Source organism: Dipodomys ordii, unplaced genomic scaffold (assembly GCF_000151885.1).
Source record: "Dipodomys ordii isolate 6190 unplaced genomic scaffold, Dord_2.0 Scaffold59, whole genome shotgun sequence".
Classification (NCBI taxonomy): Eukaryota; Metazoa; Chordata; class Mammalia; order Rodentia; family Heteromyidae; genus Dipodomys; species Dipodomys ordii.
The window spans coordinates 3,141,234-3,168,360 of NW_012267275.1; the positions used below are offsets into that span (position 1 = coordinate 3,141,234).

The 27,127-nt window shown below is 39.3% G+C and overlaps 1 protein-coding gene across 2 annotated transcripts in view; it reads left to right on the forward strand.

Annotated features, from left to right (window-relative positions):
• Rhobtb3 (Rho-related BTB domain containing 3) overlaps positions 1-19,663 on the forward strand; it is a 62,756-nt gene extending 43,093 nt beyond the window's left edge. For both annotated transcript variants that reach the window (XM_013022075.1, XM_013022074.1), the window contains exons 9-12: positions 5,045-5,218; positions 8,412-8,578; positions 17,533-17,629; positions 19,235-19,663. In XM_013022075.1, coding sequence (XP_012877529.1) covers positions 5,045-5,218; positions 8,412-8,578; positions 17,533-17,629; positions 19,235-19,350 — 554 coding nt within the window. In that variant the 3' untranslated portion in view covers positions 19,351-19,663. The remainder of the gene's footprint in view (positions 1-5,044; positions 5,219-8,411; positions 8,579-17,532; positions 17,630-19,234) is intronic.
• Positions 19,664-27,127: the final 7,464 nt, after the last annotated feature.

Genomic DNA, 27,127 nt, shown 5'->3' on the forward strand with positions numbered 1-27,127 from the left:
AAATTAAGATTATTTGCTTGATGTTAAATCCTTAGTCAAAGAATATAAATATTTTAATATCCAAAGTTTATTATATTGTATATGTTCACATAAGACTGAGAACAATTTGCATTTCTATTGGCTGTATATGGAGAGTGCTTGTTTCAACCTATCTATAGCATTAAGTGTGTTTGTATCTTTTTTTTTCTTACATAACTGATACAGCTTTAAAAAGATTTGAATCTAGACATGAAGCTGAAATTGTGCAAATCAAAAGGCAAATTTGTTCTGGTTTATTAAACATTTTGGTAATGAGAAATTTGTATACATTATTGATAGTATCTCATGAGTAATTCAGTAGTACTGAGTGATGGCGGCAACTGTACTAGAGACCACAGCTATAAAGATCAAGTCTTTAAGCAACACTGGTGTACTCTTGCTCTTGCTGTTGCAGCAGTTGCCTGACATTCTGGTTTGTTACTCATACCCTACCTTGTCCAGCGATGGTGAGGCAGAGATTTGTACCTTTCTAACTCCAAAGTAGGTAAGACACCTGGTTAGTGCGGCCAGGGAAACTAGATTGATTTCAGAATGGCATAGTCATAGCTATTGTTCTTTTTTAAAAGACAGTTTAATATTCTTATCATTCTCTGGAAATTTATACCAGGCCTAGGCGATTTGCTTTATAAGGTCATATTAATACATCTCAGTGTAACAACATTTGGGCCTGTGGTTTCTGATTGTAGTTATGAACAGACAGCCAAATATTAATTTCACTTTGAAAAACTAATGTCCTTTTTTTGTGAATGGAATCAGCTGTTTTTTGGTGTGAATGTATCTCCTCGTGATCCATTTATTAATTTAAATGTTTTATACCCCAAATGGGGACATTTGTATATTTTAAACCAATTTGTAGTAAGCTTTAAGAATAATGGTTGGTAAACCAATTTGTAGTAAGCTTTAAGAATAATGGTTGGCCCATCTCAAACCTTCATTATAAATAGTTTTAATATATTATAGTGAAGTTTTAGATATTCTTACATTTTTTTCTTATCAGTTCTACAGTTTGAACTCAGGGCCTTGTGCCTGTGAGACAATTGTTCTGTCACTGCTTGCAGTTTTTCTGTCTGTACATTAAAATTATTTACTTTAATGTCTTCTCCTCACATAATAATAGTAAATTTGAAGACACATGCAATAAGTGTTCAACTTCTTCACTCCAATTTGGAGTATGAACATCACTCAGCCTCCTAAGAGACTTAAGAAACCTAAATGAGAATAAAATCTATGTAACAATTTAGGGGAGCCAGCATACCAGTCTGCCTTGATGGAGTGTTACTCATATAGACCAGAAAGACCTGGCTGGGATCTTTGCTCAAATTTGGTGGTTTCACTTTATATTTCTGTTCCTTTAAGATTTACCTCCAAATACCAGTGGAATTTGATAAGTGACCTTGAAAACTTCAAATACAGTGGAAAAGTGACTTTGAAATTTTAGCAGTCATAATTTGGAACACCTTTGCTTTTCTACCTATGAGATAGGAATTTTAACTTCTCCCCATGGAGAAGGACACATGAATGATGAGCAGAGGCCTGACTTTACAGTGGCAGCCAGCATGGTTGGGTGGGTATTGGTACATTTTCCTTTGAACCTAGGTGCCACAGTGAGCTTTTTTTTTAGAATGGTCCAGCTGTCACCAGCTTCTGGAGTTGACATGGAATGTAAAACTCTGACATGGATACTGTCTCCATAATAGGTGACCATTGCTATTTATTTGCTTCACAAATAAAATAAAATAAAATAAAATTATTACAATAGTTCTAAAGTTAGTCTTGGAAATATTTAGGAATGACGTAGAAAGACAGGAATTTCCTTTTAACATTTAAACCTGTGTCACGTGAAAAGTACCTTTACAAATTACATTTCTTTCCTGTTAACTTACATTGAATATATTCTAAACCTCTCAAATTAAGCAAGTATTCTTTCTTTTTTTTTTTTAGAATGAAACCAAATACAATCTAAATATTTGGGTTTCAAAACCTAGATAGTAGTATGCAAAAGGAAAAGTATGCTATTGTATTTTAATATGTGAAGAAAAACAGATATTTGATTATATAAAGTGACAAAACCATTTGAGCCTTTAAATTTGTTTGGCATTCAAGGCTTTAGCACTTGCAAGATAGGCCCTCTACCACATAAGCCATTCTTCCAGTCATTTTGGGGGTTGATTATTCTCAAGATCAGGTCTCATTTTATACCCAGACTGGTCTGGGCTGTGATTCTTCTCTTTGTGCTTCTCTGCATCACTGAGATGACAGCTACATGCCACTGAGCCAAGCCATTGTGATTCTGCTGTGGCTGGCTAACAGGTATGCACCATGTTGTCCAGGCATTGAGGAAAAAGGAATCTTGCCATTTTTTTTTTTGTATCCAGGCTGGCTTTGAACTCCATCTGGTCAGTTGCCTCACAAATAGCTAGGATAACAGGCTTAAGCCAATATATTTGGCTTATTTTGTTTCTTAGTGTTCCTTTACCTTAGAAAAGAAGTTTCTTAAGCTGTGATATCACATGAACAGCATAAAAAAGAGATAGTTTGGCCTTGACATTTTCAAAGAACATGTTTATCTTTTGAAAAGGAAATTGGTATTTTTTTCCCTATAAGTAATCCTTCACTTGCATCCAATTGCCAATCAGGCATAAACACTAATTTTGTTCTCCTAGGATATCTTTTTATATACAGTATTAAAAATGGAACCATACTTGTGTATTGTGCTACATATTCATAAGACACCACTTTCTAAAACAGTTGTTCAGAGACCTGAGTAACAAAAAGTTGATGTTGTCTTCGTGGGCAGCCTAATGGTTTTTCACATTAATTTCCAAGCTCAAAATGATTTTTGAAATGCTTGACTGTTTCAGGTATTTTGTTGCTGGTTTTATAACTCTGTTGTAACCTTATCAATGGAAATTTCTGTTAAAATTTCCAGTCTTATTTAGGAAATTCATCCCTATCTGCTGTTCATTTGTATTTTTAGTCACTTAAATCCCTCTGCTTAACTCAAATGATACATCATCCAATTTGTTTAAGCTATGTATATAAATTTTCTGGGCTTTTTTTGAAAGATAGCTTATTCATCTTAGAAAATTTTGGACCTTAAAATTACAAGCCAGGTGGGGGGGCCGGAGGAGGATGGGAAGGGATGGGAAGGGGAAACAAAGGAGGAGGCTACAATGCTTGATAAGAAATGTACTCATTATCTTGCCCATGTAATTGTAACCCCTCTGTACAGTATTTTCACAATAAAAAAATATTAACAAAAAAAATTACAAGCCAAACTTCATTACCTGTTTTAATTTCTTGTCAATTGCTGGCTACAAATATACCCAGCATGCTTTAACTATGGAATACAGTCAGTCCTCTTGGTGGGCAAAACTGTCACATTGCTGCTGGTAGGTGGTGTTTATGGGGCAGGGGTAATGTGATTCCTGAAACTGCTTTCTTGTTTCTGGGGGAGGTGTGGCTGTGTAAACCACAGTGCCAACCACTGGGCTCCGCTGGCAATATTATGGGTTGCCTGTGGTTCCTCAGAGAGATGACTGGCTTGGGACAAAGCCACTGTGCTTACATGGAGCTCTTTGATTCCTCACTGAGTCAAAAGGTGTTTCGCTTATATTTAAGGGAATGAAGAACCCAATTGTAAATATTTTAGAGAAGAACATATATTATGGTAAGTATGAGATTTTTATGGCTATGTAGGTGAATTCTTGGGCAGAGCAGAGTGCTTTGGCTCATAGTATTGCTTTCTGGAAGGAGGCAGCTTAGTCATCCACTAGCAGTGAGGTCTTCACTAACTAAAACTGTTGTAAGTAAGAGTAAGAGTAGCTTTGACTTCCTAACTTTTGTGTCTTCAATTCCAAACACAATGATTGGCACATGGTTGTTGCTTGAATATGACTTATGAATGTAATAGAGGCTGAACTGAAGGCTAGCAGTGTGGACACTTGGTCTCCTTCAGTGATGGTAAAAACTGCTTTACCACTTTGTGAATCCCAGGCCACTTATACCCCCTTTCTGGTGCTGCCTTTGTGTGGTAGAGCAACAGCTGGAGAGCTAAGCAAGCTTGCTCTAGCAGTTCAGTTTAATGAGCTAATAAGCTTCAGTGTGGGGTATGGGCTGAGATGGCCTGACAGTTCAACAAGAAGTAATTGCTCATATAGAAGAGTAGAAAAGAGTGGCTTCCTGGGGAATTGTTTTCTGGAAAGACAGAAGAGGTCACCTTATTCCAATTAAAAAAAAAATTTTTTTTTGTGTCTGTTGTGGGGCTTGAACTCTAGACCTGGGCGCTGTCCCTGAGCTCTTCAGCTTAAGGCTAGTGCTGTACTTCTTGATCCACAGTGCCACTTCCGGTTTTCTGAGTGGTTTATTGGAGATAAGAGTCTCACGGACTTTCCTGCCTGGGCTGGCTTTGAACCGAGGTCCTCGGATCTCAGCCTTCTGAGTAGCTAGGATTATGGGTGTGAGCCACTGGCGCCCGGCTCATACCAAATTTTCATAAGTTCTCAAGTGCTTTCTTTGATTCCACAAGAGATGCGTTTGACATACCTACTGTAAGGTATGGACTGTTTGTGGTTTACTTGTTACAGTTTCCTCTTTCTAATAAGAGGAGGAAGCTTGGCTAAGTGTTTTGTGCAAGTTTGCCAAGAAGGGGAATGGAGTTGTTTTCTTGGGAGGATTCCGGGGTGCTATTTCAAGCCAGTCAGAAAGTTCTAATAGTTCTACTAGAAGTATAAAGCAACAAATGTCATTTCCATGTTTCTCTCTTCAGAAAATGTGAACTAAATAATGAATAGCCTGCACATTATTAGTTTGAGTCAACTTCTGCATTCTTTTTGATGTTTAGCTTAAAACTAAAACATCTCCCAAGTGATGCTGATTGTCATCCCCAAATGTAGTTTCTATATTTGTTTAGCTGTACCTAATACAATGCTACTCTAGTTAGAAAGAAAATAGGTAGTAGTGTAACTCTTCACAAGTTGATCTTACTTGACTTTCCTTCTTTCAGGTACTACAGTGCCAGCCCACAGAGCCATCTTGGTGGCCCGTTGTGAAGTGATGGCAGCCATGTTTAATGGAAATTACATGGAAGCAAAGAGTGTCCTGATTCCAGTTTATGGTGTTTCTAAAGAGACTTTCTTGTCATTTTTAGAATACCTATACACGGACTCTTGTTGCCCAGGTGAGCAGCAGACATGCTAGGTGATATTTCAGTTAGTTTCCTTGTCACTTAAGTTGATAAGTTCCTGTGAAATCTGCTCTAGTTGGTGCAGAACAGATTTAACACCAAGGCATGTGCTAAGCAGTTGGAGATGATCTCTGGACAACAATGGAATTTCAGTTACTTCAAATGAAGGAACAATGGTTGAGAGACTTCTATGAACTCTTCTATTCTGGCATAAATTAACAAGTCTCAGCCAAAATCAGCAGCCTACTGATCACTGTAGGCATACCAGGAATGTAGGTGTTTGGGGCTATTCTGTGGATTTGGGCAGAGGACACCTCATAAAAAGGTTGGGTGCCTACTTTTATTGTTCTGGTTTGATTGGGACAATGATAAGGACTTTGGATAATTTTTGGTCTTCTTTATGGCCTGAAGGATGTTGGGTTTGTTTTGAACTCAGGACCTTATAACTGCTAAGCAAGTGCTCTGCAGCTAAGCCACACCTCTGAGCCTCTTTTGTGCTGTTTGTTTTTTGTTTGTTTGTTTTTTAGATAGAGCCTCATTTCCTGCCTAAGTCCCTATTTTATGCTTTCTGTCATAGGATGACAGGTGTTTACCATGCCCAGCTTCTACTGATACAGAGTTTCAAAGACTTTCTTCCTGGGCTGCTCTAGAACTTGAGTCCTCCCAATCTCAACCTCCCATATATCTAGGAGTTAATGTACCACTATACCCAGCACTGTTTGAAAAGGAGTCTTGTGAATTTTTCTTCCTTAGCTCATCTTCAGTCATAATCCTCAAAATTTTAGTCAGGATTACATGCATAAACTACTGATATCAATCTAAGATGTGTGAAGCCATTCAGCATCTTAAAATGTACTTTTCTCAAAACATAGCTGAAGATATTTATAATACTTAGAGGACTGTAGGCTTTATTTCCAAATGCACTAACCAAAGACTGTCTTTGACCAGGAACCAATCATTTTTAGCACCTACGGGTTAGAACAAATCTTGCAAATTTCCCATAAAGGAGGTACCTTGGAGAAATAACAAAATCCTTTCAACAAGCATAGAGAGAGAGCCCTGTCTTACAGCCATGGAAGCACCTTTGATTATTTACCCTTTGACCACCAGATGGCTCCCACCACAAACACAACTAGAATAAGCCCCATGCAGCTGAGATTTGCAACTGAAGTCTCAGCTAGACACCCTAGCAGAGGGAAAACATAAACATACACCTCTCTTTAGGTCCACTGCTTTCATGAATTGAAAATTGCTGAAGTAAGCTTTAAATGTCAGGAGCCCTCTAATGAAAAGTTTTAGTAGTTCCAAAAAGAAAATTCCTTCTTTTGTTTAATTAATCTGGTTTTAGAGCCCGTTGTTACTGTCTGTGTTAAGGACCAGTTTATCATTTTTTGCTTAAGAAAAATGAAAGCAGTCTGTTGTTTTTTTGTGTGTGACAATGTGTTGTTTTTGTTTTCTGCCAGTCCTGGGGCTTGAACTCAGGACGTGGGTCCTATCCCTGAGGTCAAGGCTAGCATTCTATCACACGAGCCACAGTGCCCCTTTCCGCTTTTCCTGAGTAGTTTATTGGAGATAGGAGTCTCACGGATTTTCCTGCCTGGGCAGGCTTTGAGCCATGATCCTCAGATCTGAACCTCCTGAGTAGCTAGGATTACAGGCATGAGCCACTGGCACCCAGCAATATGACTTGTTTTAATAGTGGGAAATTTGTATATTAAAATTTAGAAGTGGTCAAATTTTAAGTAATAGGATTTGAACTCATTGTCTGAGTGCTATCAGTGAGCTCTTTTGCTCAAGGCTAATACTCTACCACTTTGAGCCACAGCTCCACTAACAGTTTTTGAGTGATTAAATTGTACATAAGACCCTTGTGGGGACTTTACTGCTTAGGCTGTGCTTTGAACTGTGATCCTCAGATCCTCAGCTTTGGTTATAGGAGTGAGCCACTAGCACCTGGCAAAACTTGGTTTTTTAATCATCATCTCAAGTAAAGTAATTGAAGTTGTTGCTAATTTTAAATTTTACCTTGCTAACCAGGAAAAAATTGTTCAGGAAAGTGACAATGAGTTTAGGAAAAGTACTTTTACAGTTGTGAAAGGTATGCAGAGAAAATGAAAATTAACAGACTTGAGCCAAATATTAGAATAAATGCATTGGGAAAATTACAATGTTACTGTATTCATTCATAGACTGTTACTCTATTCGTGTTCAATATTTACTGTGTTCTTAGTTCCATAGCTACAAAAGAATGTAAAGAGTTTAAGGAAGAGAATTACATGAAAATTATGTATAAAATTACATTTTAAAGAGACAAACAGGCCAGGTGTAATGACTCCTGCCTATAATCCTGGTTACTTAGGAGACAAATTGGATTGTGGTTCAAGGCCAGGCTAGACAAAAAGTTAAGGACAGCTCATTTCATTGAATTCAAAGCTGAGTATGGTGGTAGCTGTTTGTCATCCCAGCTCTGGGGAAAGCATAAATAGGAGATTGCAGCCCAGGCCAGCCTGTGCAAAAACTGAGACCTTCTTCAGAAAATAAAGCAAAAAGGCCTGGAGGAATCATAGAGTGCCTATGTATTGAGTGAGAGGCCCTGAGTTCAAACCCTAGTGGAGCCAGAACAAAACCAAGCAAGAAAACAGCTGGACGGGTGCCAGAAACTAGAGGGAGTGGTATTGGAGTGGGTATGTGGAGTTTCAGGTTGGGAAGTTGAATGATGTTCTGGAGATGTCTTGTTGATACACTCGCTCACAACAACGTGACTATATTTCACAACACTCAATTGCATGCTTAAATCATGGAACTGGTATGTTTTGTGTTACATGTATTTTACCACAGTGAAAACAAAACAAGCCTGGGGAGGACTAAAGCCAAGAAAGCAACATCACAGGGATTGAGTTTAGCTAACAGTGTAATGAGCTGATAGCTCTGCATTGATGAAGGGCAGTTACAGAATCACCTCCTGGTGACTTTAAAGAAAAAAAGACTTCCTTCTGAGTGTGGCAACTTCATTGGATTCTTATAAAATGGTGTCACGGTTTGGAATGCTGACTAGCCTGGAGGGAATTCTTGTCTACACCAGATAATACCATCAATCTCATTCTTGTTGGGTGTGTGTGCTTTCTGTTTTGGGTGATAAAAGCAAGTTTTATCACCTGTTTTTCTCTTCTTTCTCTCCTCTCATCAGCTGGCATCTTCCAGGCCATGTGTCTCCTCATCTGTGCTGAGATGTACCAAGTCTCCAGGCTGCAGCACATCTGTGAGCTGTTCATCATCACACAGCTGCAGAGCATGCCCAGCCGGGAGCTGGCTTCCATGAACCTTGACATCGTCGACCTACTCAAAAAGGCCAAGGTGTGTGATTTAAAAAACAACAAAAACTTACTAACCTTTTTTTGAATTTTAATATTTCTATAGATTTGATGAACAGTATGCCACATTTATCGCTTGAAAAATTCAATAGTGAAAACTCGAGAGGCTTGTTTATTCTTCAGAGATGATCAGTAGTTGGGTATATTATTCTGCATTACATGTCTGTACTCCTTTGGTGTGTGTTTTGCCACTACTGGACACCTACCTCTATTTGTTCTATGAGTAGTTTTTTCTTTTTTTCCAAACTGTCAGGTTTAATAACCTTTTCTTCTTGTCACAGTCTGTACTATTTTATCACCTCAGTTTACCACCATTGTAGTATATTAAACTACAAAGGAGAAAATTCAGTGTTGCGATGTTTCAGACTTTTAAGAAGTGTGTGACTGCACCAACATCTAATGTTAAATCATGAAATAACTTACTTGAGGAAACAATATAAATTTTTCCTTAAAATAATCTGAAGAATTATGAAAACTACTACATAAATGTGAAAATATAGCTGAAAATAATATCATGAGTATGCTAATATGGAAGTAATTTATAAAATAACATCACTCATACAATAAACTAAAACTACGCCCTTGCTCCCCATCTTCCTTTTGTAGAGAATTTACTCTCTGAAATAACCATCATGTGGTCCTCATTTCCTGGCAACCAAAAGACTATTAGATGTCCCTAGAGTTTGGGCCACCTCCTAGAAATGTCTGCCCTGTAGTTACCCTTTCCCATTTCCCATTGTAACAAGGCCTGAGAGAATGCCACCCAGCTGCCATGTCTCAAAGTAAGGCAAGAGGACAGGAGCTCGCTTCTCTAGGTGGTGGCTTCTAGGCCTTTAGATAGTAATTATCTCAAACTCATCGTTTGCATCAGTCTAGAGAAGAAAGAGGAGGGGGGTTCATTGCTCAAGCCTGCAGTCTTGATGGTGCTGGATATTGGGCAGCAGTGGCACAATCTGCTCTGTGGTGAGGTCTTCCATGGAGCAGGTTGCCTTAGCCTCTCCTTGGGAAGGCTTCATGTAGTCTTCAAGTTGTACCTCTTCAAAACTCTGCTGCTCCTCTATAATTTACATCTCTGTGGGGCCTGACAGGTCTGAGTGGGCCCACAGCAGCAGAGGTGTGGGTGGCTGCCGGCATGTTGTCCTGGCACTCTGTGCCTTCACCTGCAAGGTGCAAGAGCACCTTCTGCCGCTGCTTTTCCCTCTTCTCCTGGGACAGCCAGAGGACACACTCATCTTTGCCAGATGACACAGCTCATCTAGGACTTCCATCTGTTCTTTGTAGAGAACTCTAGACTCTTAGATGGTGTTCATGTGTTCTTACAGCTGGCTACATTGATGTTTTAAAGGTCATGCTCTTGACTCTGATGTCCACCTTGTCGGTTTCTATTTGGGCACCTGTGTGTACTGCTTCCTGTCCCCGGACATGCCACAGTTTCACCTCTTGGGGAAGAGGGCCTGCTGCTCCAGCTTTATCTAGCACTAGGATGCCAGGTAGGCTAGGTACCTGCAGTGGGCCTGCTGCTCCTGCAGCTGCCAGCTGAGTTTTACCTTCTTTGATTCAGCAACGGATAGCACTTCAAGGTAAAAATTCCACATAGTTGGTGGTTGTCTACATCCTTTGGAACAGTCATATCAGGTGTAGTGGCCTCATCCTTCTCTTTTTTGCTTGATCTTTCACTTTCCCTAGGGAAAACTTGTAAGCTCAGCTAGGCCCACAGCTGCATGTTCTATGTCTGATTGCTTCCAGGCACTTCCTGTAAGTCTTGAGGAACCATCTGGTTCCCCAACTTGCTCTACACCTGCTCCTGCAGATGTCTCAGCAAGTGCTGCTGCAGGGCCTCCTTCTCTGAGGTCAGCAGCTGATTGGAGACTATGTGCTATTCACAGGTGGTTCTGAGCCAGGTACTGGTTATGCAGCTCCTGCAGATTCTGAGCTGCTTGGCTCTTTGATTCAGCCATCTCTTTCCATTCTTCTAACTTCTCATGGATGTTTCTTTACTTGTGCTCTGAGTGCAGGATGTTGGTGAGCTCCTCCTTCTCACCACTCAGTCTGTGGCAGGCATTCTGTAACTGGGCCAGCTGATCTTTCAGGTCTTGGTTGTGCACAAGTGTGCATCTCATTGTCTCATGTTTCTTTTCCATTGTCTCAAGCATCTTATATCAGTCCTCAGCATGCTGATCCCATTCCTCGGCCTTCTTCTCCAGTATCCACAGACACTCCAGCTCTTCCAGGTTCAGGAGACTGAGACTCTGGTTTTCTTGCATCTGCATTGAAGTTGTTCCTCCAGGTTCTTGAGCTCCTCCTGCATCTGGAAGGCCTGGGCCTACAGCTGCTGCTCAGCCAGAGATGGTCCTGCAGGGGGTTGCAGTAACTGTGGCTCTGCTAGCTGCTTTCTCAGCTCCCCAGCTTGCTCTTTAGTTCTAACACCTGCCTCACCCATTGCTCTTTCTCCACTCTCACTTGGCTCATCTGCTCCAAGAGCTACTGCTCCTTCTCCTTCCTCTACATGGACCCATCTAGCCTCAGGTCCACTGAAAAGGTGTCTTTCTCCAACTCTTTCCTGCTGTCTATTTGTCTTTCCAGCTCTGTCTGCTCCTCTAGTGCTTGTTGTAACGCATAAACTTTGATCTTCATTTGGCCTTTTATGTCAGGAGCACTTTCAGCCTCTCTTGCCATCTAGGTGTTCTCTTCCTCCAGGTCATCATAGCTTCTGACCTTTCCCTGGAGCTGCAACTTCACATTATTCAGATATTTAATGAGCTCTAAGATGTTCCTCTCTGCTCATTCTGCATGGTGAAGACTGTAGACAATGTCATCTCCAGTTCTGCAATGCACTGCTGTGAAACCTGCTGGAGGCTGGTATGATCTTCATGCTGCAGTCCTTTTCCTTGGCCACCTGGTGCACATGAACCAGGGCAGATTGTAAATCAGATTTTTCTGAAATCAACATCTGTATTGATAGCTTGTGGAGCTCCAGCTCTGTCTTCAGGGCTTCCTTCAGTGCTTCTTCTCATTCTCTTTTTCCTGTTGATCCTGCAGGTCTTTCTTTTCCTGCTACAGTTTTCAATCACAGCCCAGAGCTGCTGGTTTCATGTTCTGCTGGAGTCCAGGGCAACGGTCAGGTGTTGTGGTAGCACCTTTCCAGATCCTTGGTGTTACTGGGGCCTGTGACACTCCAGACCCTGGCAGCACTGTGCCCAAAGGCCCAAAGGTTAATGTGATCTTTGGCCACACCCTCTTTGAATTACAGTCCCCTGTGGTGTCCATCTTGGGGATATCTCCTTTTCCTTTTCATATCTCATGTTCTTCTTTCTCTTAGATTCTGCAGGTCTATCGGGACAAATCTTCTGCTGGTATTCTTGCAGCAGTTTCTTTCCTGCAGCTTTTTTTTTTTTTGGGTCTTGTTAGTTCAGACATCCCAGCTCTGAGATGGAAAAGGCGGAAGGGCCACATTCCCAGGCTCTGAAATCATCTTTATTCTCGAAATCACCACCAACTATGTCTATTTCCTACTGTATCTCCAAAATGACCTCAATTCTGTCACTCAACCACTCAGCCACCTCTATTTTCCTCAACTGATGATAGTGGTATAAATCAACAAAGGGAACACCAGTGCTACTAGGCAGCATGAAATATGGGTGTGGCCCCAGTTCTTATATCCCATTGGTCAGAGAGAAACATGAAAAATAGGGGGCATGGTCAGAACCTTGTGATCCAGGCAGAATGGGTGGAGTCAAGATGAGAGCTGCTCCCGCAGTCCCTCCCCCATACAACCATGTCCAGTTTGGTTGGGGGAGGGGTGGGACCTGCTCTTGCTGGATAGGTACATAGTTTTATGAGTCACTTTCCTGGCTTCCATCACACAGTTGTGGTCACCAGAGTTTCCACCAGCTGCCCTTCAGGAAGTGGCACTGAGAAGCATAGCTATCTATCCATGTCCAGTGTCTTCAGGTATTCATTCTATGCAGAATTAGACCTATGGTTGTGCTCATATTTGCTGTCACTTGTAGTCTCATCAGGTCTTGATTATAACCTACTCTTCTATCACTTTGAGACTGGAAGGGTCAGGGATTATCACAAGTCTAGGGCTTCTCTCAATGAGCATTGGCCATGCTGTCACAGTGCAGCACATGTTCCACACACTTTGGCTGGTGATCTCAGAGGATTCAGAAACACAGTCATGGGAGGAATGACAGTGTCTGAGAATTACGAGCTGCTGCTGTTGTCCAGGAATATGTGAAATCCACACAAGCATAGAAAGAAGAATGATAACTGGAAGAGGATTAAAAACAAATCTGTTAGCTGAGCAGTCAGCTAACCAGTGACATCCAAATGATGTTCCAATGTGTCCAGAATCCAGGTTCTGGGGCAGCTCTCTACAACTTCAGAGCCCTTGGACATCTACTTCAGCACTGGTGTGATTGGTTGCCCTCCAGCCATGGGCTGACATGATTGGTGAGTCCATTTTGTGTGACCAGTTTTTCCTTCCAAAGAAAACTTCGTGCTGGTTATGATGGAATGCACCTGAAGTTCTTTATCCTCAAGTCACTTCTTTGGATTAAGGCATTGTCTCCAGAAGGCCACTGTGAAATGCTAGTTATCAGGACTCAGGGTGGCGGTGAACTCTTCAGTCTCTCGACTAAAGTGATAGCCAGTCCTGAGCCCTGACCACAGCAACCAGCCATATATTAACCTTTTAAATATTTTCATGAGGTATTTTAAAAATATCTTTATGAGACACAGTGGTGTCTGTGATTAAGCAATTTATGGATGTGGAGTTTTTCTTTCAGTAGCGGTCCTTAACCAAAGTCATTTGAGTGTAGTGCCTTACTGAGTCACACAGGCGTGATGGAAAGTTGAATTTCCATTGAATCCCTCTCCCCTCCTACCAAAAAAATGATAACTTCTAAAAGAAAAATGACAAGATGAGTCCCTGTATAAGGATAGGTGTGATTAGACTAAATTCATTGATCTCTTCATTCATTGCCTGTTTATGTTTGAAAGTGAAACTTTTATATAGGAGAAGCTAGTATAGTTTGTTAACCCTTGCAAAATGCCCTTTGTTGGAATGTCTTACCAACTGTGTGAGGAATTTAATAAAATGCAGTGTGAGACTGAGCATCATTCATGCCTTCTTTTGGAGATGAGCAATTTTGGTATTCTTACTTTTCCTTTTATTCTCTCTTACCTTCTCCTGATTGTCTACTATGATTCTAACTGGTTCTTTTATTTCTATCAAATAAATTGTATGCTCTCTGTCTCTCTGTCTCTGTCTCTATCTCTCTCTCTCATCATCATCATGGAGCTTGAACTTAGGGCCCAGGTGTTGTCCCAGTGTCTCTTAAATGTTAGCTCAAGGCTAGCACTCTACTACTTTGAGTTGCCACAATTCCACTTCCAGGGTTTTTCTGGTGGTTTATTGGCGATAGGAGTCTCACGGTCTTTCCTGCCCAGGCTGGCTTTGAACCATGATCCTCAGATCTCAGCGTCCTGAGTAGCTAGGATTACAGACGTGAGCCACCAGTGCCTGGCCATACTCCATCTCTTAATACACAAATGATCCTTGTTTATTTTGCTCAGTCAAATCAATTTCACACTGAAATGATCATCCCTTCTCTCTGACATTTAAGCAATATCTATTCAAACTTCAATACTATGAAGTTGTATTTACTCTCATATTAAAATTTAATAGTATTCTTATAAAGTATATCTAATATTTGGCTACCTGGGTCCATAAGTTCTGATTCTTTTTTAATATATGTTTTTATTGTAAAAATACTGTACAGAGGGTTTATAGTTACATGAGCAAGGTAATGAGTACATTTCTTATCAAGCATTGTTGCTTCCTCCTTTGTTTTTCCCTTACCATCCCTTCCCTTCCACCTTTACAACTACACCCTCCCCCCCCACCTAATTTGTAAATTTCGGTTTCAACATAGTGTCTTGTGCATCTCATTGTTACAATGGGTCAACCTGTATCCCTATTTAAACATTTTGTTTTTTCCCTTCCCTTCCCCAAAGTAGAGAAGTATATATACAAGATGCAGGGCATTGACATCAAATACAGTGAAAACAGGGGTTATACTGTGGAAGAGGAACATACAAAGAAACAAAAAAATTACATGGTATATTATGTGTTAGAAACAATAGCAAGAAAGAAAAAATCACTTGTGTCCCTATCTTGGGTTCATTTCACTTAATATTATCTTTTTTTTTTGGGTCCAGTCGTGGGGCCTGAACTCTGGGCCTGGGCACTGTCCCTCAGCTCTTCAGCTCAAGGCTAGCACTCTACCACTTGAGCCACAGCACCACTCCTGGCTTTTTTTCTTTTTGCTTATGTGGTGCTGAGGAATCAAACCCAGGGCCTCAGGCATGCAACGCAAGCGCTCTACCACTGAGCCACCTTCCCAGCCCCATTTCACTTAATATTATCTTATCTGGTCATCTGTACATTGCTTTTGACCTTTTCTGCTTGTCCCAGACATATAGTAGTTATTGAAAATAAGGGAAACCATGGGACCTATGTTTCTTTGGGCCTGGCTTACTTCAGATCTGATTCTTTTCTGTGGCTGTTAGGTAATTTCTTTGTATTTGTTATATAGCTCTGAGGTTGAATACCATTTAGTTTGTGGATTTTTTTAATGCCTTTCTTTTTTTCTACTTCAATTTAAACATATTATGACAGTATAGACTTTTCCAAAAAACTAGTTTTAACAAAGATATGCTTTCCAGCTCTTGTCAAGAGCTCACAATTGTGGTATCTTAAATTTTAGTCAAAATTAAGATTCTAGCTAGGCATGAATGACATACACCTAGCTACTAAGGAAGCTGAGATCTGAGGATTGTAGTTCAAAGCCAACACAAGCAGAAAAGTCCATGAGACTTTAATCTCCACTTAACCAGCAAAAACCTGTAAGTAGAGGTATGGATCAAATGATAGAATAGCAGCCTTGAACAACAAAGCTAAGGGAGTTCAAACCTCAGTACCTGCACGTGCACACAGACACACACACATACACACTCACCAAAAAATGTAAGATTCTGCATTTGAAGCACATTTTTACAGTCAGCTATTATCTCTGATTTTTCTTCTCTTTCAAAGTCATAAGCCTTAGGCCATTATCTTGATGTCCTGACCTTCTGGTGGAAGGTTATCTGCTCTGGGCCAATCATCTAATGACATAATATCTTTTGTTATATACTCCATTTTTTTTATTTTATTTGTGAAGATACTGTACAGAGGGGTTACAATTACATGGGCAGGATACTCCATTATTTTTAACTTATGTTTATCTGCTTAAAAATAAGAAGAATTGAAATGTGATATTATATAAAACTATAAAGTTCCTTCCAGCCCAGAAATTCTGTGTAACAACAAAAAGAGGGATGTATTAATTTGTATACTAAGATATTTTCATACTATATAACTTATTGGAAGACCTTGTCCTTGTTTATTCCTTAAGATGTGAGGTGATAACTTAACATTATTTACTGTGCTTGCATGATATTACTACTTATTTACTACTTGTATAATATTTGTGAGAATTCTGAAAAGAACAATCTACAACAAAAAGTTGGATACATCCTAAAGTCTGTCTGAGGATAAACAGTGTGCCATACACATACAGTATAATACTGTTGATCTTCATAAAGAAATGGCTTAGATGTTACAATGTGGATAAACCTTGGAAAACATTATACTATGAGACATGAGCTAGACGAATAAATGAGGGACCCAGATTAGTCAGATTTATAGTGACAGAAAGTAAAATATAAATAACCAGGGCCCAAGGATAGCAGGTTAAGAGTAGTTATTATGTAATGGATAGGGAGCTTCAGTTTGGATAAAATAGTTTTGGAACTCAGTAGGGTGCTAGTTGCACAAGTATGTGAGTATACTTAGTGCCACTGAACTGTACACTTAGAACTGGATCAAATGGTAAGCCACCTGTTATACATATTGTATCACAAGGATGATAATAACAGTAATATGGCCAGGCACCGGTGGCTCACGCCTGTAATCCTAACTACTCAGGAAGCTGAGATCTGAGTAGGAACATCCATGAGACTCTTTATTTCCAATTAACCACCAGAAAACCAGAAGTGACACTGTGGCTCAAGTGGTAGAGTGCTAATCTTGAGCTGAAGAGCTCAGGGACAGTGCCCAGTACTAGAGTTCAAGACTCACAACCAACCTCCCTCTCCCCCACTGCCCCCCACCAAAAAAAAAAACCAATAATAAACTTTACTCTGCAAGTTCTTGAGTTGGTGGTTGAATGAATTTCCTTTGGTATGCAGCTTTTTGAACTCAGAATGGGGAGAATTATGCGAGAAATCATGCTCAGTGTAACAGGAGATCCATTAAAAGCAACTATTCAAACCTTACCTCCTCATAGAAATATTTGCACATGGAAACTCACACCCTTTGGCTGATGATGTTTACTCCTCAAAATAGTTTTATGTTTGTTCCTCAGATGGACTTTTTTTGGCTGTTGCTCCCTATAATATTTTTCTGTGATGGAAATATAAGTATAGCTAGTGAATTCTATGATGTTGGTAAATTAAAAGCTTCAATCTTTAAGAGCAATGGTTTTTGTTAATCACAAATGTCTCCAAGCCTCAGCTTGAAGACATTTGATCACTCTAGCAGCATCAACTTAGTATTGTTTCTGCTTCTTCATTGAATGAAGTAAGTTTATTATTATTTATAATGTTCCCCTCTCTCAGCAGTGACAGTTGCCTGAAGGCATATATGTGTGTGTGTATGTATACACATACACATATACATACACACACACACACACACACACACACACACACACACACACACAAACTTGGAAGTAGGCTTCTTCTTGATTTCTCTCAGGCAACTGTCTAGCCTTAATTTCATAACGATGATCCTTATATGCAATGTTTTTCCTTCTCATTTCCTTGCAGTTTCACCACTCTGATTGCCTTTCCACTTGGCTACTTCATTTCATTGCCACTAACTACCTCATCTTCAGTCAAAAGCCTGAATTTCAGGACCTTTCAGGTAGATTGCCAACTTCACTTTGAAAAGAAAACTTTTGGGGAGAGGGGAGGGACGGTGCATAGCTCAAGTGGTAGAGCAGAGGCTCTGGATTCAGTTTCAAATAGCAAAAGATAAATAAAAAAGAAATATTTTTAGTCTTTGCTCTTGAGATATAATTTTAAAAATCATGGTTTTGGAAAAGAAAGTATAGTCAATTTAATATATTTCTTTTAAATGATTCAACATACTGCATGACACTTTTATTTATTGCTACTTGTGTCATATAAGCAGTTCGACTTATGTTACACAACAAGTTTTCTAATGATTATTTTATAGTTCCCATTCATTTTTAAGTGCCATGCATTTTTGTCTGAGAGATAAAGTGGTCATACTGTCCTAGGGTAGCATTTTGTCGTGGTAAATGAGATCTTATTTTAACTACCTAAATAAGTCAGAAGCAAAATTTAAATAGTACTTTAATATGTTCTTATAAAGGAATTTAACTATTGTTAATTATTTTGTAGTACATGGTCTTTTAAAATTAAATATTTATATGTATTAAGTATATTTATATAAGCACTCCTTATATTGCTTTGGAATACATGTTTTAATTGATCAAGTATTATGAATTTGCTAACCAGAAAGTATATGTAATACAATTTCTAAGATAAACTACAAAGATAGAAACAAATCAAAGGGTGAGATTCCTAATACTACATAAAAAGAAAGAAATGAAATTGGAATAGCTTTCAGAGTAGACAATCAGATTAATTAGCAATTAATTACAACGTGCTTATGCTATTATCTAGCATAGTTTCAAGCAGAAAACTTGAACTAAAAAGATAAGGAAATGAAAGAATACTTGGTCATGTACTTTCAAACTCTGGACAAAAACTCTTCATGGAAATGCCTGAAAGTTGTCTTGAGTTGGGGACAGAAAGTTGACGAGTAAGGAGAAGAGAGAAAAGGAAAGAGGAGGGCAAAACTCTTATCTCTCTTAGACTTGAACTTTCCTTTCAGAATAATTTGCTTTTTTCTGTTGCATAGCTGAGAGTTTGTTTTTACTCAGTAAAAAGGCAGGCTACGAAAGGGTATGTTTCACCCAAACTAGAGAATAAGCAAAGTCAAAGACCTGGAGTTGAGGAATGGTGGGATCTATGTTGAAAGTGTAAAAGCCAAAAAGGATATATGGGCCTCTGGAGTCAGTCCTCTGGCGCAGCAGCAATTACAAGCGAATGGATAGGTGATCTGATAAAGATGACCAAGTCGAAAGCAGGATTGAGAGCACAGTGTTTAGAAGATTTACTGCAAAGAAACTAAGTAAAAATAAATGAGTTTACATCTAGGACAAACAAAAATTGTACTCAAAAAGAAAAGGTAAACAATCAGACACTACTTGGTGAATCTCTGGACAAGCCACATATAATTGGAAATCACTTAACAACAACAAAAGCCTCCTGATTCAGTTAGCTAAAATTGTATTAAATGATTCTGGAAAGCTGGAGGGAAGGGAAGAGTATATAACAGAGTGAATCTCATTTACTGTATCGGAAATTGATAGTTAATACCTCAACCGATCCAAAGTAAAATAAGTTCCATTAACATTCTTTTCTCTTAAAATTTTAGTGGAAGAACGCAGTTTCGTTGAAAAGCACAGATGGCCATCAAATATGTACTTGAAGCAGCTTGCAGAATACAGGAAGTATATTCACTCCCGGAAATGTCGTTGCTTAGTCATGTAACCTGGAGCTTTTATATGCGTACACTTTTTTTTTTATTACTATGAAGACTGGGATGCCTCTGGATTCCAGTAAAATTCTTATAACTGAGACCGAATATGGGTGATTAAAAAAATACATCACCATACAGCTTGATAAATTTATTAGTTCTCTTTGCAAAACACTATTGTGGGTCTTAAGAGGGAACGCAATATACTGCAGACTAAAAAGTCTTCTGTGTAGAATATAAAGCTGTAGGACAGGTGTATTCTCCCTTTAAAATATCCTGTTCCTTTAGTGACATGAAAACTCCTTCCAGTTTAAAAACATGTTAAGTAAAAAAAAAAACCCTAGATTAATACAGAAATTTCATCATGTCTAAGTGTTCTATTAAAATAAAGAGCCTTTAAAGACCCAGTGTAACTATTTCTATAGTCAGAAATTTAGGGGAAGAACTAATCATTAAAACCAGATTATGGAAGTGGCATGCCACTTGGTTCTGAATCAGTGAGTGTATAGATGAATATCATGAAGAAAAATGTCTGTTTTCCAGACAAGGTTGCCTACCTGTCTTGTCCCCTCCTTAAGATTCTGGTTAAGCAGGAAACCTAATCAGGCTTTATCATGCCTAACCTGTTTCAACTGCACAGCACCCACACTTGGAAGGGCCTGGCCCTGGGTTCCACTTCGAGTGCAGTTGTCAGATCCTTAATTCTTAACATCATTTAGAGAAGGACCTTATGCTTTCACTTTGCACTGTGCCCCTGTTGCAGACATACGAATTATGTCTATTTCCTGAAAAGAAAAATACTGTTGTTTTCATGCTCAGACACCATACTGTGACAGCAGAAAAAGAACACTGATCCTAAGAGAAGAGGGTGTGGCTTGTTGGAAGGAAGAATGCACAGTTGCGATTGCTGAAATTTGTAGTACCCAAGACCTCCACTGCCACCCCCACTGGTATGTGAGAAATTCCTTGTGTTAGCTTTAAAACACTTTTGTTGTGGTTCAGCTCCAGATGAAGAAGTATCTTCTTACTCATTCTGAAAGACAAGAATGTTGGTAAGAATGACTGATTAACCTGACTGTAATAGTCCATGTTTATAAAGATACAGGCAAAAGATGCTTGACATGACAGCTTGAGAAGTTTTCTCTCCTTAGTGTATTTGCTAAGATTTGGATGTTAGTAGTTGGAATCTCTTGAACTCTTTCCAGTAGATTACAAGGCTACATGGTGTGAAATGACATTAGTTTTGTGCCTCAATTACCTTACCCAGTAAGATAAAAGGAAGGATATAAATCAGACTGTTATGTTCAGAGAGAATGGTCGTAGAGAACAGAATTAGAGTTTCTCTCCTATCACATGTAATGATTCCATGAGAAGCTCACAAGCCTGCAGATTTGGAAAAACAGATTACTATTTATTGTTGGTCTCATTGTCATATGTAATTTAGTATTGGAATGTATTTTCCTCTAATTCTTAGTGACTCTAGAATATACATTTTTTCACAACTTTCAAAGATTGATTAAAGTCTTATAGTATTAGGATTCCATACAATTAGCCCTTATATGTATATCAACACTGTCAGAGAAGCAGTAAAAATTCCCTATAGAAATATTCCAAGACACCTAACTTTAATTGGACTGTGTCACTGAATATTACTGGAATGTATTTTATGGAGTTTTTTGTGTGTATTTTTCTCACTTGAATTAATAGCAAATCCAAATTGACTAGAATTAGTATTGTTAAGAATAGATACTAGAGCTAACTTCTAGAAATCCACTCATATTTACAAACTTTTAAATAACCATAATCTCAGCCTGCTTCTTAATTGTAGCATTTCAGATTCTAAAACTTTTAGGAAATTGAGATATGTACGTTTCAAAATAAAGTATCATTTGTAAAAACAATTTGACTTCTAAGTAGAATTAAAGCTAGTTCTTAGAGATGGTTCTGAGTAAGAGTTGAGTTTGGAAACTGGTACTCTTAGATATGGAAAGTACTTCACCACCTGTATAAGTGATTTAGCCAGACATCATGATTCTCCAGAGCTAGTCAGAATACAGTTTGTTACCTGTTGAATGTAGACTCTTCTTACTTTTGAATTCACTCACTTTTAAATAATGAGAAATTTACTTAATGACTTTGAGAAGTGAGTTTGGTTTTAAGATTTTTGTGGACTTTGGGCAATTGAAATATTATTTTTAGATGGATGTATGCTTGTGTTGATTTCTGCTTCAATGTATCTACCAATCAACTTTAATTAGAGAAGATAATGTGTAATTGAACTAAGGCCCTTGCTTTCTTGGCCAAGTTTTCATTCTATTTAACCATTTTTATACCTCTGACTACTCCATCTTGCTAGGAAATATATAATAAAGAACTCTCAGTATGGTAATTGAAATTTACCCTGTTGAAGCCAGCATGGTGGCTCAGTATTAGGTAGTGGTAAAAGACTGACGAATTGGATAAATTTGACAGGCCAGCTTTTCAACTGTAATTTTACAAACTACACTACATTGATATAATTAGACCTAAATGTGCTCAAAGATTATTTTATTTAAAGCATCTGTTTAATTCAACTTTTAATAATTTTGCAAAGAAGGGTATATGTGTATTTTAATATAGCCTGACTGGAATTTATATGTTTTTAGCTTTAGTATTTAACATTTTGTAACAAATAAAAATTTTTTAAAGCAAGTTTAATGAATTGTCTTATAGTTATTGTACCTCAGAAGTTAAATTGCTACAATTATTTTGGACATACTACCTTGTGTTTCTGAGGCATAATTACATAAAATTTCCATCATGTATAAAATATTTAAAATGTTGCTGATATTCATATGTGTGTGGTAAGTTTAAAAGAATTATTTATGTGATGGGAATTATTTATGTGATGGAGATGTGGCTCAGTGGATAGAGCAATTGTCTAGCATCTTGAGGTCCTGGGTTCATTCTCTAATACTGAACAATTAATAGACAATTTTTTATTAATTTTAACAACTAGTTGAAGGATAAAAGAATCTTTCTTTGTTTAAATAAGTATCCAGAAGGGTTTGACAATTAGGAAGCATAGAATTGAGTTCTTTGTAAGCTACAATGTTGAATAACCCAAGAAATGCAAAATGGAGAGGTCACTCGGTTGAATAGAGGGATAAGATTTTGTAGCTTCCTAGGTCTAAGGATCCCAGTGAGGAAGAAGAGAGAGAAAGGAAGTTACAACGTGAGGACAAATTATGATGTGGTCCCTCTCTTGAAGATTCCTAAATTCTCTGTAAAGTCTACTGAATGCATCAAGACACTGTAGTTAAAATGGGATTTTGTTTCTAACACGTCAGATATAGATACTTTACCTTCCTAGAAAACCCATATCACCCATGCAAAAACTTGCATAGTCCTCCTCATTGGCAGCAAGACCCTTCATAATTATGATCTATCTTTTCTGCCTTGATAATTCTCTCCCAAGCAGAAAATACGCTCCCATGTTGACACATGACTGTCCACACAGATCATCTGAATGGATTGGGTTAGGTCATCACTTCTGCCTACTTTGCAAGAGCATACATATCCAATAAAACCCAACATGAGCATTTCTCTTTTGTGTTCCTCTCTTAGGGAGAATTATTTTCTTCTACATGTCTTTCCCCAGCTCATCATTCATATCTTGTGGTCAGTCTTATTGCAGCATTTCTAGATATGTGTGTATGATAGTATCTACTTAGCTATTATTTGAGGGCAGGGACCACTTAGGTTTCAGAGGATAAACTGGACAGCCTGGCTGCCTGGACACTTGTCACTGGTAGAGTCACCCAGGAAGTCCTAGTAATGAAATGCCCACCAGAACTGTGAGGTTGGGGCTGCCACAAAGACCCTTGGACTTCAGCTCCAGCCAAGGAAAGCTTCAGGCATGGATTCCAAACAGTAGCAGCTGTGGCACTATTTGTGACCCACAAAACCATGGGTTGGGGTTGCCCATGGTTTCACGCTCAACCCTCACCTCATTGTACCTGAAATGTAGGACATAGAGTCTTGGAAAATTATTCTGGAGATAAGAAACTTAATGTTTTTCCTGTTGGATTTTTGATTTATTTAGGAACAGTGCTCCTTTTTTTTTTTTGCTTATCAATTTTTCCCCTGTCCTACACCTGTCTTATTGTAGTTTGGAAGTAGATAAACTTGTTTCTGTTCAATAGCTTGAGATAATTTACTCCAAGTTTTGCTTAAAACAGGTTTATGTGAGACTTTGAACTTTAGAGTATTGGTTAAGATGTGAGGCTATTCAAATGGAATAAAGACATTTTCCATGTAAGAAGTACATTAATCTGTGGAACCAGGGGGCAGAATCCTCTGGTTTGAAGGTGTTCCTCAAAGCCCATGTATTGGGACCGAAGTCCTCAGTGCACTAATGCTGGGAGTGGAGCACAGGGAGGTGCCCAGGCCATGAAGGCTCCAGCCTTATCTATCATGGATGGATGCCAAGTATACAAAGTTCATGAGTTTGATTCCTTGCACTCTCCCCTATTCTTGCATACCCACCTTTCCTATGGAATGATTCAGCACGAAGGCACCTTGCCAGCTGTAGGCCCCTCAACTTGGGATTTCCTAGCCCCCAAACTGTTTTTGTTTTTAAAATAAGTCTTATTTCCCCATCCTTTGTAACAGCACAAAATAAACTCAGATATGTTTAAAGGGTAAAACTGGGCTGAAGGCTTCAGTTGAGCTCACCTGCTAACTGACCCGGCCCCACAATAGCTGTCCAAGCTGGAGGTGCCCCTCAGGGAAGGTGGGCTCGCTCAGGAAGGCACATATATTGACAGGCTGTGGAACCAGTGTTCCATGGCACCTACTCTGGGAAACACTGTGCTAAGTGACAGTCTACTCTAGAGAAGTATCTAATCATTTTCCGAGGTTGTGGCTCAGTGCTCAGAGGCCTGACAGTTGCCCCATTGGGCCAGGGAACACAGACCTCTTGTAGAGAAAGACTGGAGGGTGGAGGGGCTATGAGTACTTGCTCCTGGGTGCCCCCCTAAAGATTGCTCAGTCTCCCTACTTGTAAAATGGAAATTATAATAGATTTGCTCTGAGACCACATGAAAACATGTACAGAATTTAAAATGTCCATCATAACACGCAGACTCTTTATCCTTTTTCAACCAATGGAGAAACTGCCTATCCACTTGAGAGTACCTGGGAAATATTGCACTAGACTCATTTAGCATTAACATTGGTAAGAGTTAATCATTATTGAAAGCCACTCCTTTCTGAGCTGCTTGTGAGATTCTGGTCTATGTAAAAAGGAAATCTAGAAGCCACAACTGTGGTAGTGGTCTCCAAAATTAACGTGGAATAGAGCCCACCTTTCCACAGCTACTCACTGTGCTTTTACAGCAATTTTGTCAGAAGCTACTGTGAAGGCTGGATGCATTTTGAATAGAAACATTTTGAATAGATAATTATATGTACATGACAGTTGTCCTTTAAATGAGTTTATATTTCATTCCCTGCTGCAACTGCCATACATAAATAAACCAGAAAAATCAAGTGCTCACCTTTACTAAGATATTGGGAAAAGAGATACAGTGAAAGATAATACAGAATGGCCACTGTTTGTATATAGTTGTCATTGTGAAGAATGGGAATATATGTACATTGTCTGAAGCTCATAGGGGCTCAATCTTCTGTAGTCAAAGAATTATCAGAAACAATGGCTTACTCATTAGGGGGGAACATTTACTGTTTCAGTCCTTGGATTCAGATAAAGGGAGGTATCTCTTCTCTTTCAGCTGAGGAGTCTTTAGGAAGCATTCTGCATTCTTTGCTCCTTTGGATGGGGAGGAGGAGAGGGAGAGTGGGGAAAAGAATAGGACAAGGAAGAGAGGAAAATAATTCCTGTGGTTGGATTGGCAGTCTTGTTAACCATAAGGCAACATCAGAAGAGGTGGTAGAAATGGCTTCTAAAGTGGTAGAAAGCTACTTCGTGGCTCCCACCCTCTACCCATTTGCTGCTTGCTCCTGCTTCATCAAATGGGGAGGGAATCAGGGCTCTTTCTTGGATTTTTGGTGGTTTACCTATCTGGAGCTCCCACAGTCTTCCCTTTCTGGAGACAATCCATGATCTACCCTTTTCTTCTGCCTCTCTGGTCTTCTTCCATCATATAGGAACTGCCTTGAGGCTGAACGAGATCTTCCATGAGGGGCTGGGTAAGGAAAGTTATTAGAATCAGCTTTACATACTCACTCTGGTCACACATGTATTCGATCTAGATAACGGGAGCAGTCCCCCAACACCACAGGTTCCAGATGTGTTCTTTGCTTCTGTATTTCTAGGAATGGATCTTCCATTCTGAAAGTGGATTCTTTGGTCCTTATTACCAGTTAGAACTCAGGGTATATTGTTTTAGAGATCTCCCAGGCCCAATTCTCTAGGGTGACATGGAAGAATAGAACCAGTGCAAAACCACATTGTATGTAATTTCACTAATCTTTCAAGTTTCACAAGACACACAAGAGAAGTAAAAAGGCAGAGACTTTACTCTCCGAATAGGCTCAGCTGCAGGGCTGCAGAGGCTACAAAGAGTTGATTGGGAGGGAGAAGTGGGCAGGAAGGTCCACCAGAGCCAAAGCCCTAAGCAAGGCCCGAAGGATGCACAGTGTTCTGTACCTTCATTGGCTCTCCTACTCCCTGCCTTTTCTGCTCCCCTGTCAGCTCTGCACAGTTCCCCAGAAACATTGCCTGGGGACAGTAAATATAAACCTGGGAATAAAAATAGGCCCATATTTAAAAATTATTTGTGCTTAATTTGAGCACAATTAAACTCTGTCCCTTCTCACATTCGGAATACTTAATAAGAGAAGACTGTTATTAATGTAAGAAATAAATTTTAAGTAAAATGCTGCAGGAGGCTAGTTTTTGAAAATATATTCCAGGACTGGTAAATGATGATTATGGGGAAGTAAATTAGGGAATATGGCTTTTTCACAACCAGATGTCAAGATAATAGCTTAGTCATACTCACTAAGGATTTAAACAGACTGGTCCAGATCACATCTACTCATTTATTACCATACCCGTGGCTGTTGTTTTCCCTTAAGGGTCATTTTCAGGTAGCCTTGGATGGGAGGAATATCTGCCAGGAGTCCAGCATCAGGAGTTAGGCTGGAAGCAGCTGAGAGAAAGGAGGCTTTTGCAGGGATTAAATCACTGGTTTTATTAAGTAAACAAAAAGAGTAACACTTTGGCTTGTGTTTTTGTTGGTTATTCACATTACTTTCCCTGCCCATCTCCTCTGCCAAAGTTTCATCACTTTTTTTGATGATAGTCCTTCCTATCACTGCCTGTCTTGCAGAATTACTCAGCAAGGCGCAGGACAGAAAACAGGGAATCATATGAGTCTGCATACTGACCAGGGAGTTGCCAAGTCCCTTTGCCCTGCTTGGCAGGCAGAACCCTGGCAAGAAGGTCCAGCCCCTCCTCCCCAGCTGTGACACTAAAGAAACTGAATAGCTCAAAGAAAAGACATCCAGGAACTAACAGTCGGGGGAACCTCCCATTGAAATGACCAGGGCATCCATTCTTTAATTTATTGGCCCAGACACTCAGCACACATTTATTATCACATGCCTAGTATCTGCCAGTCTTCTTGATGCACAGACTCAGCTATGAATAAAACAAACAGAAATCTGAATGCAGGGGGTTATACTCTAATAGTAAAGAGAGATAATAAAAACTAAATTGAACAATTATTTAGATGATAAATGTCATAGAGAAAAATGAAACGAGGAGGGATAAGGGTGGGTGAA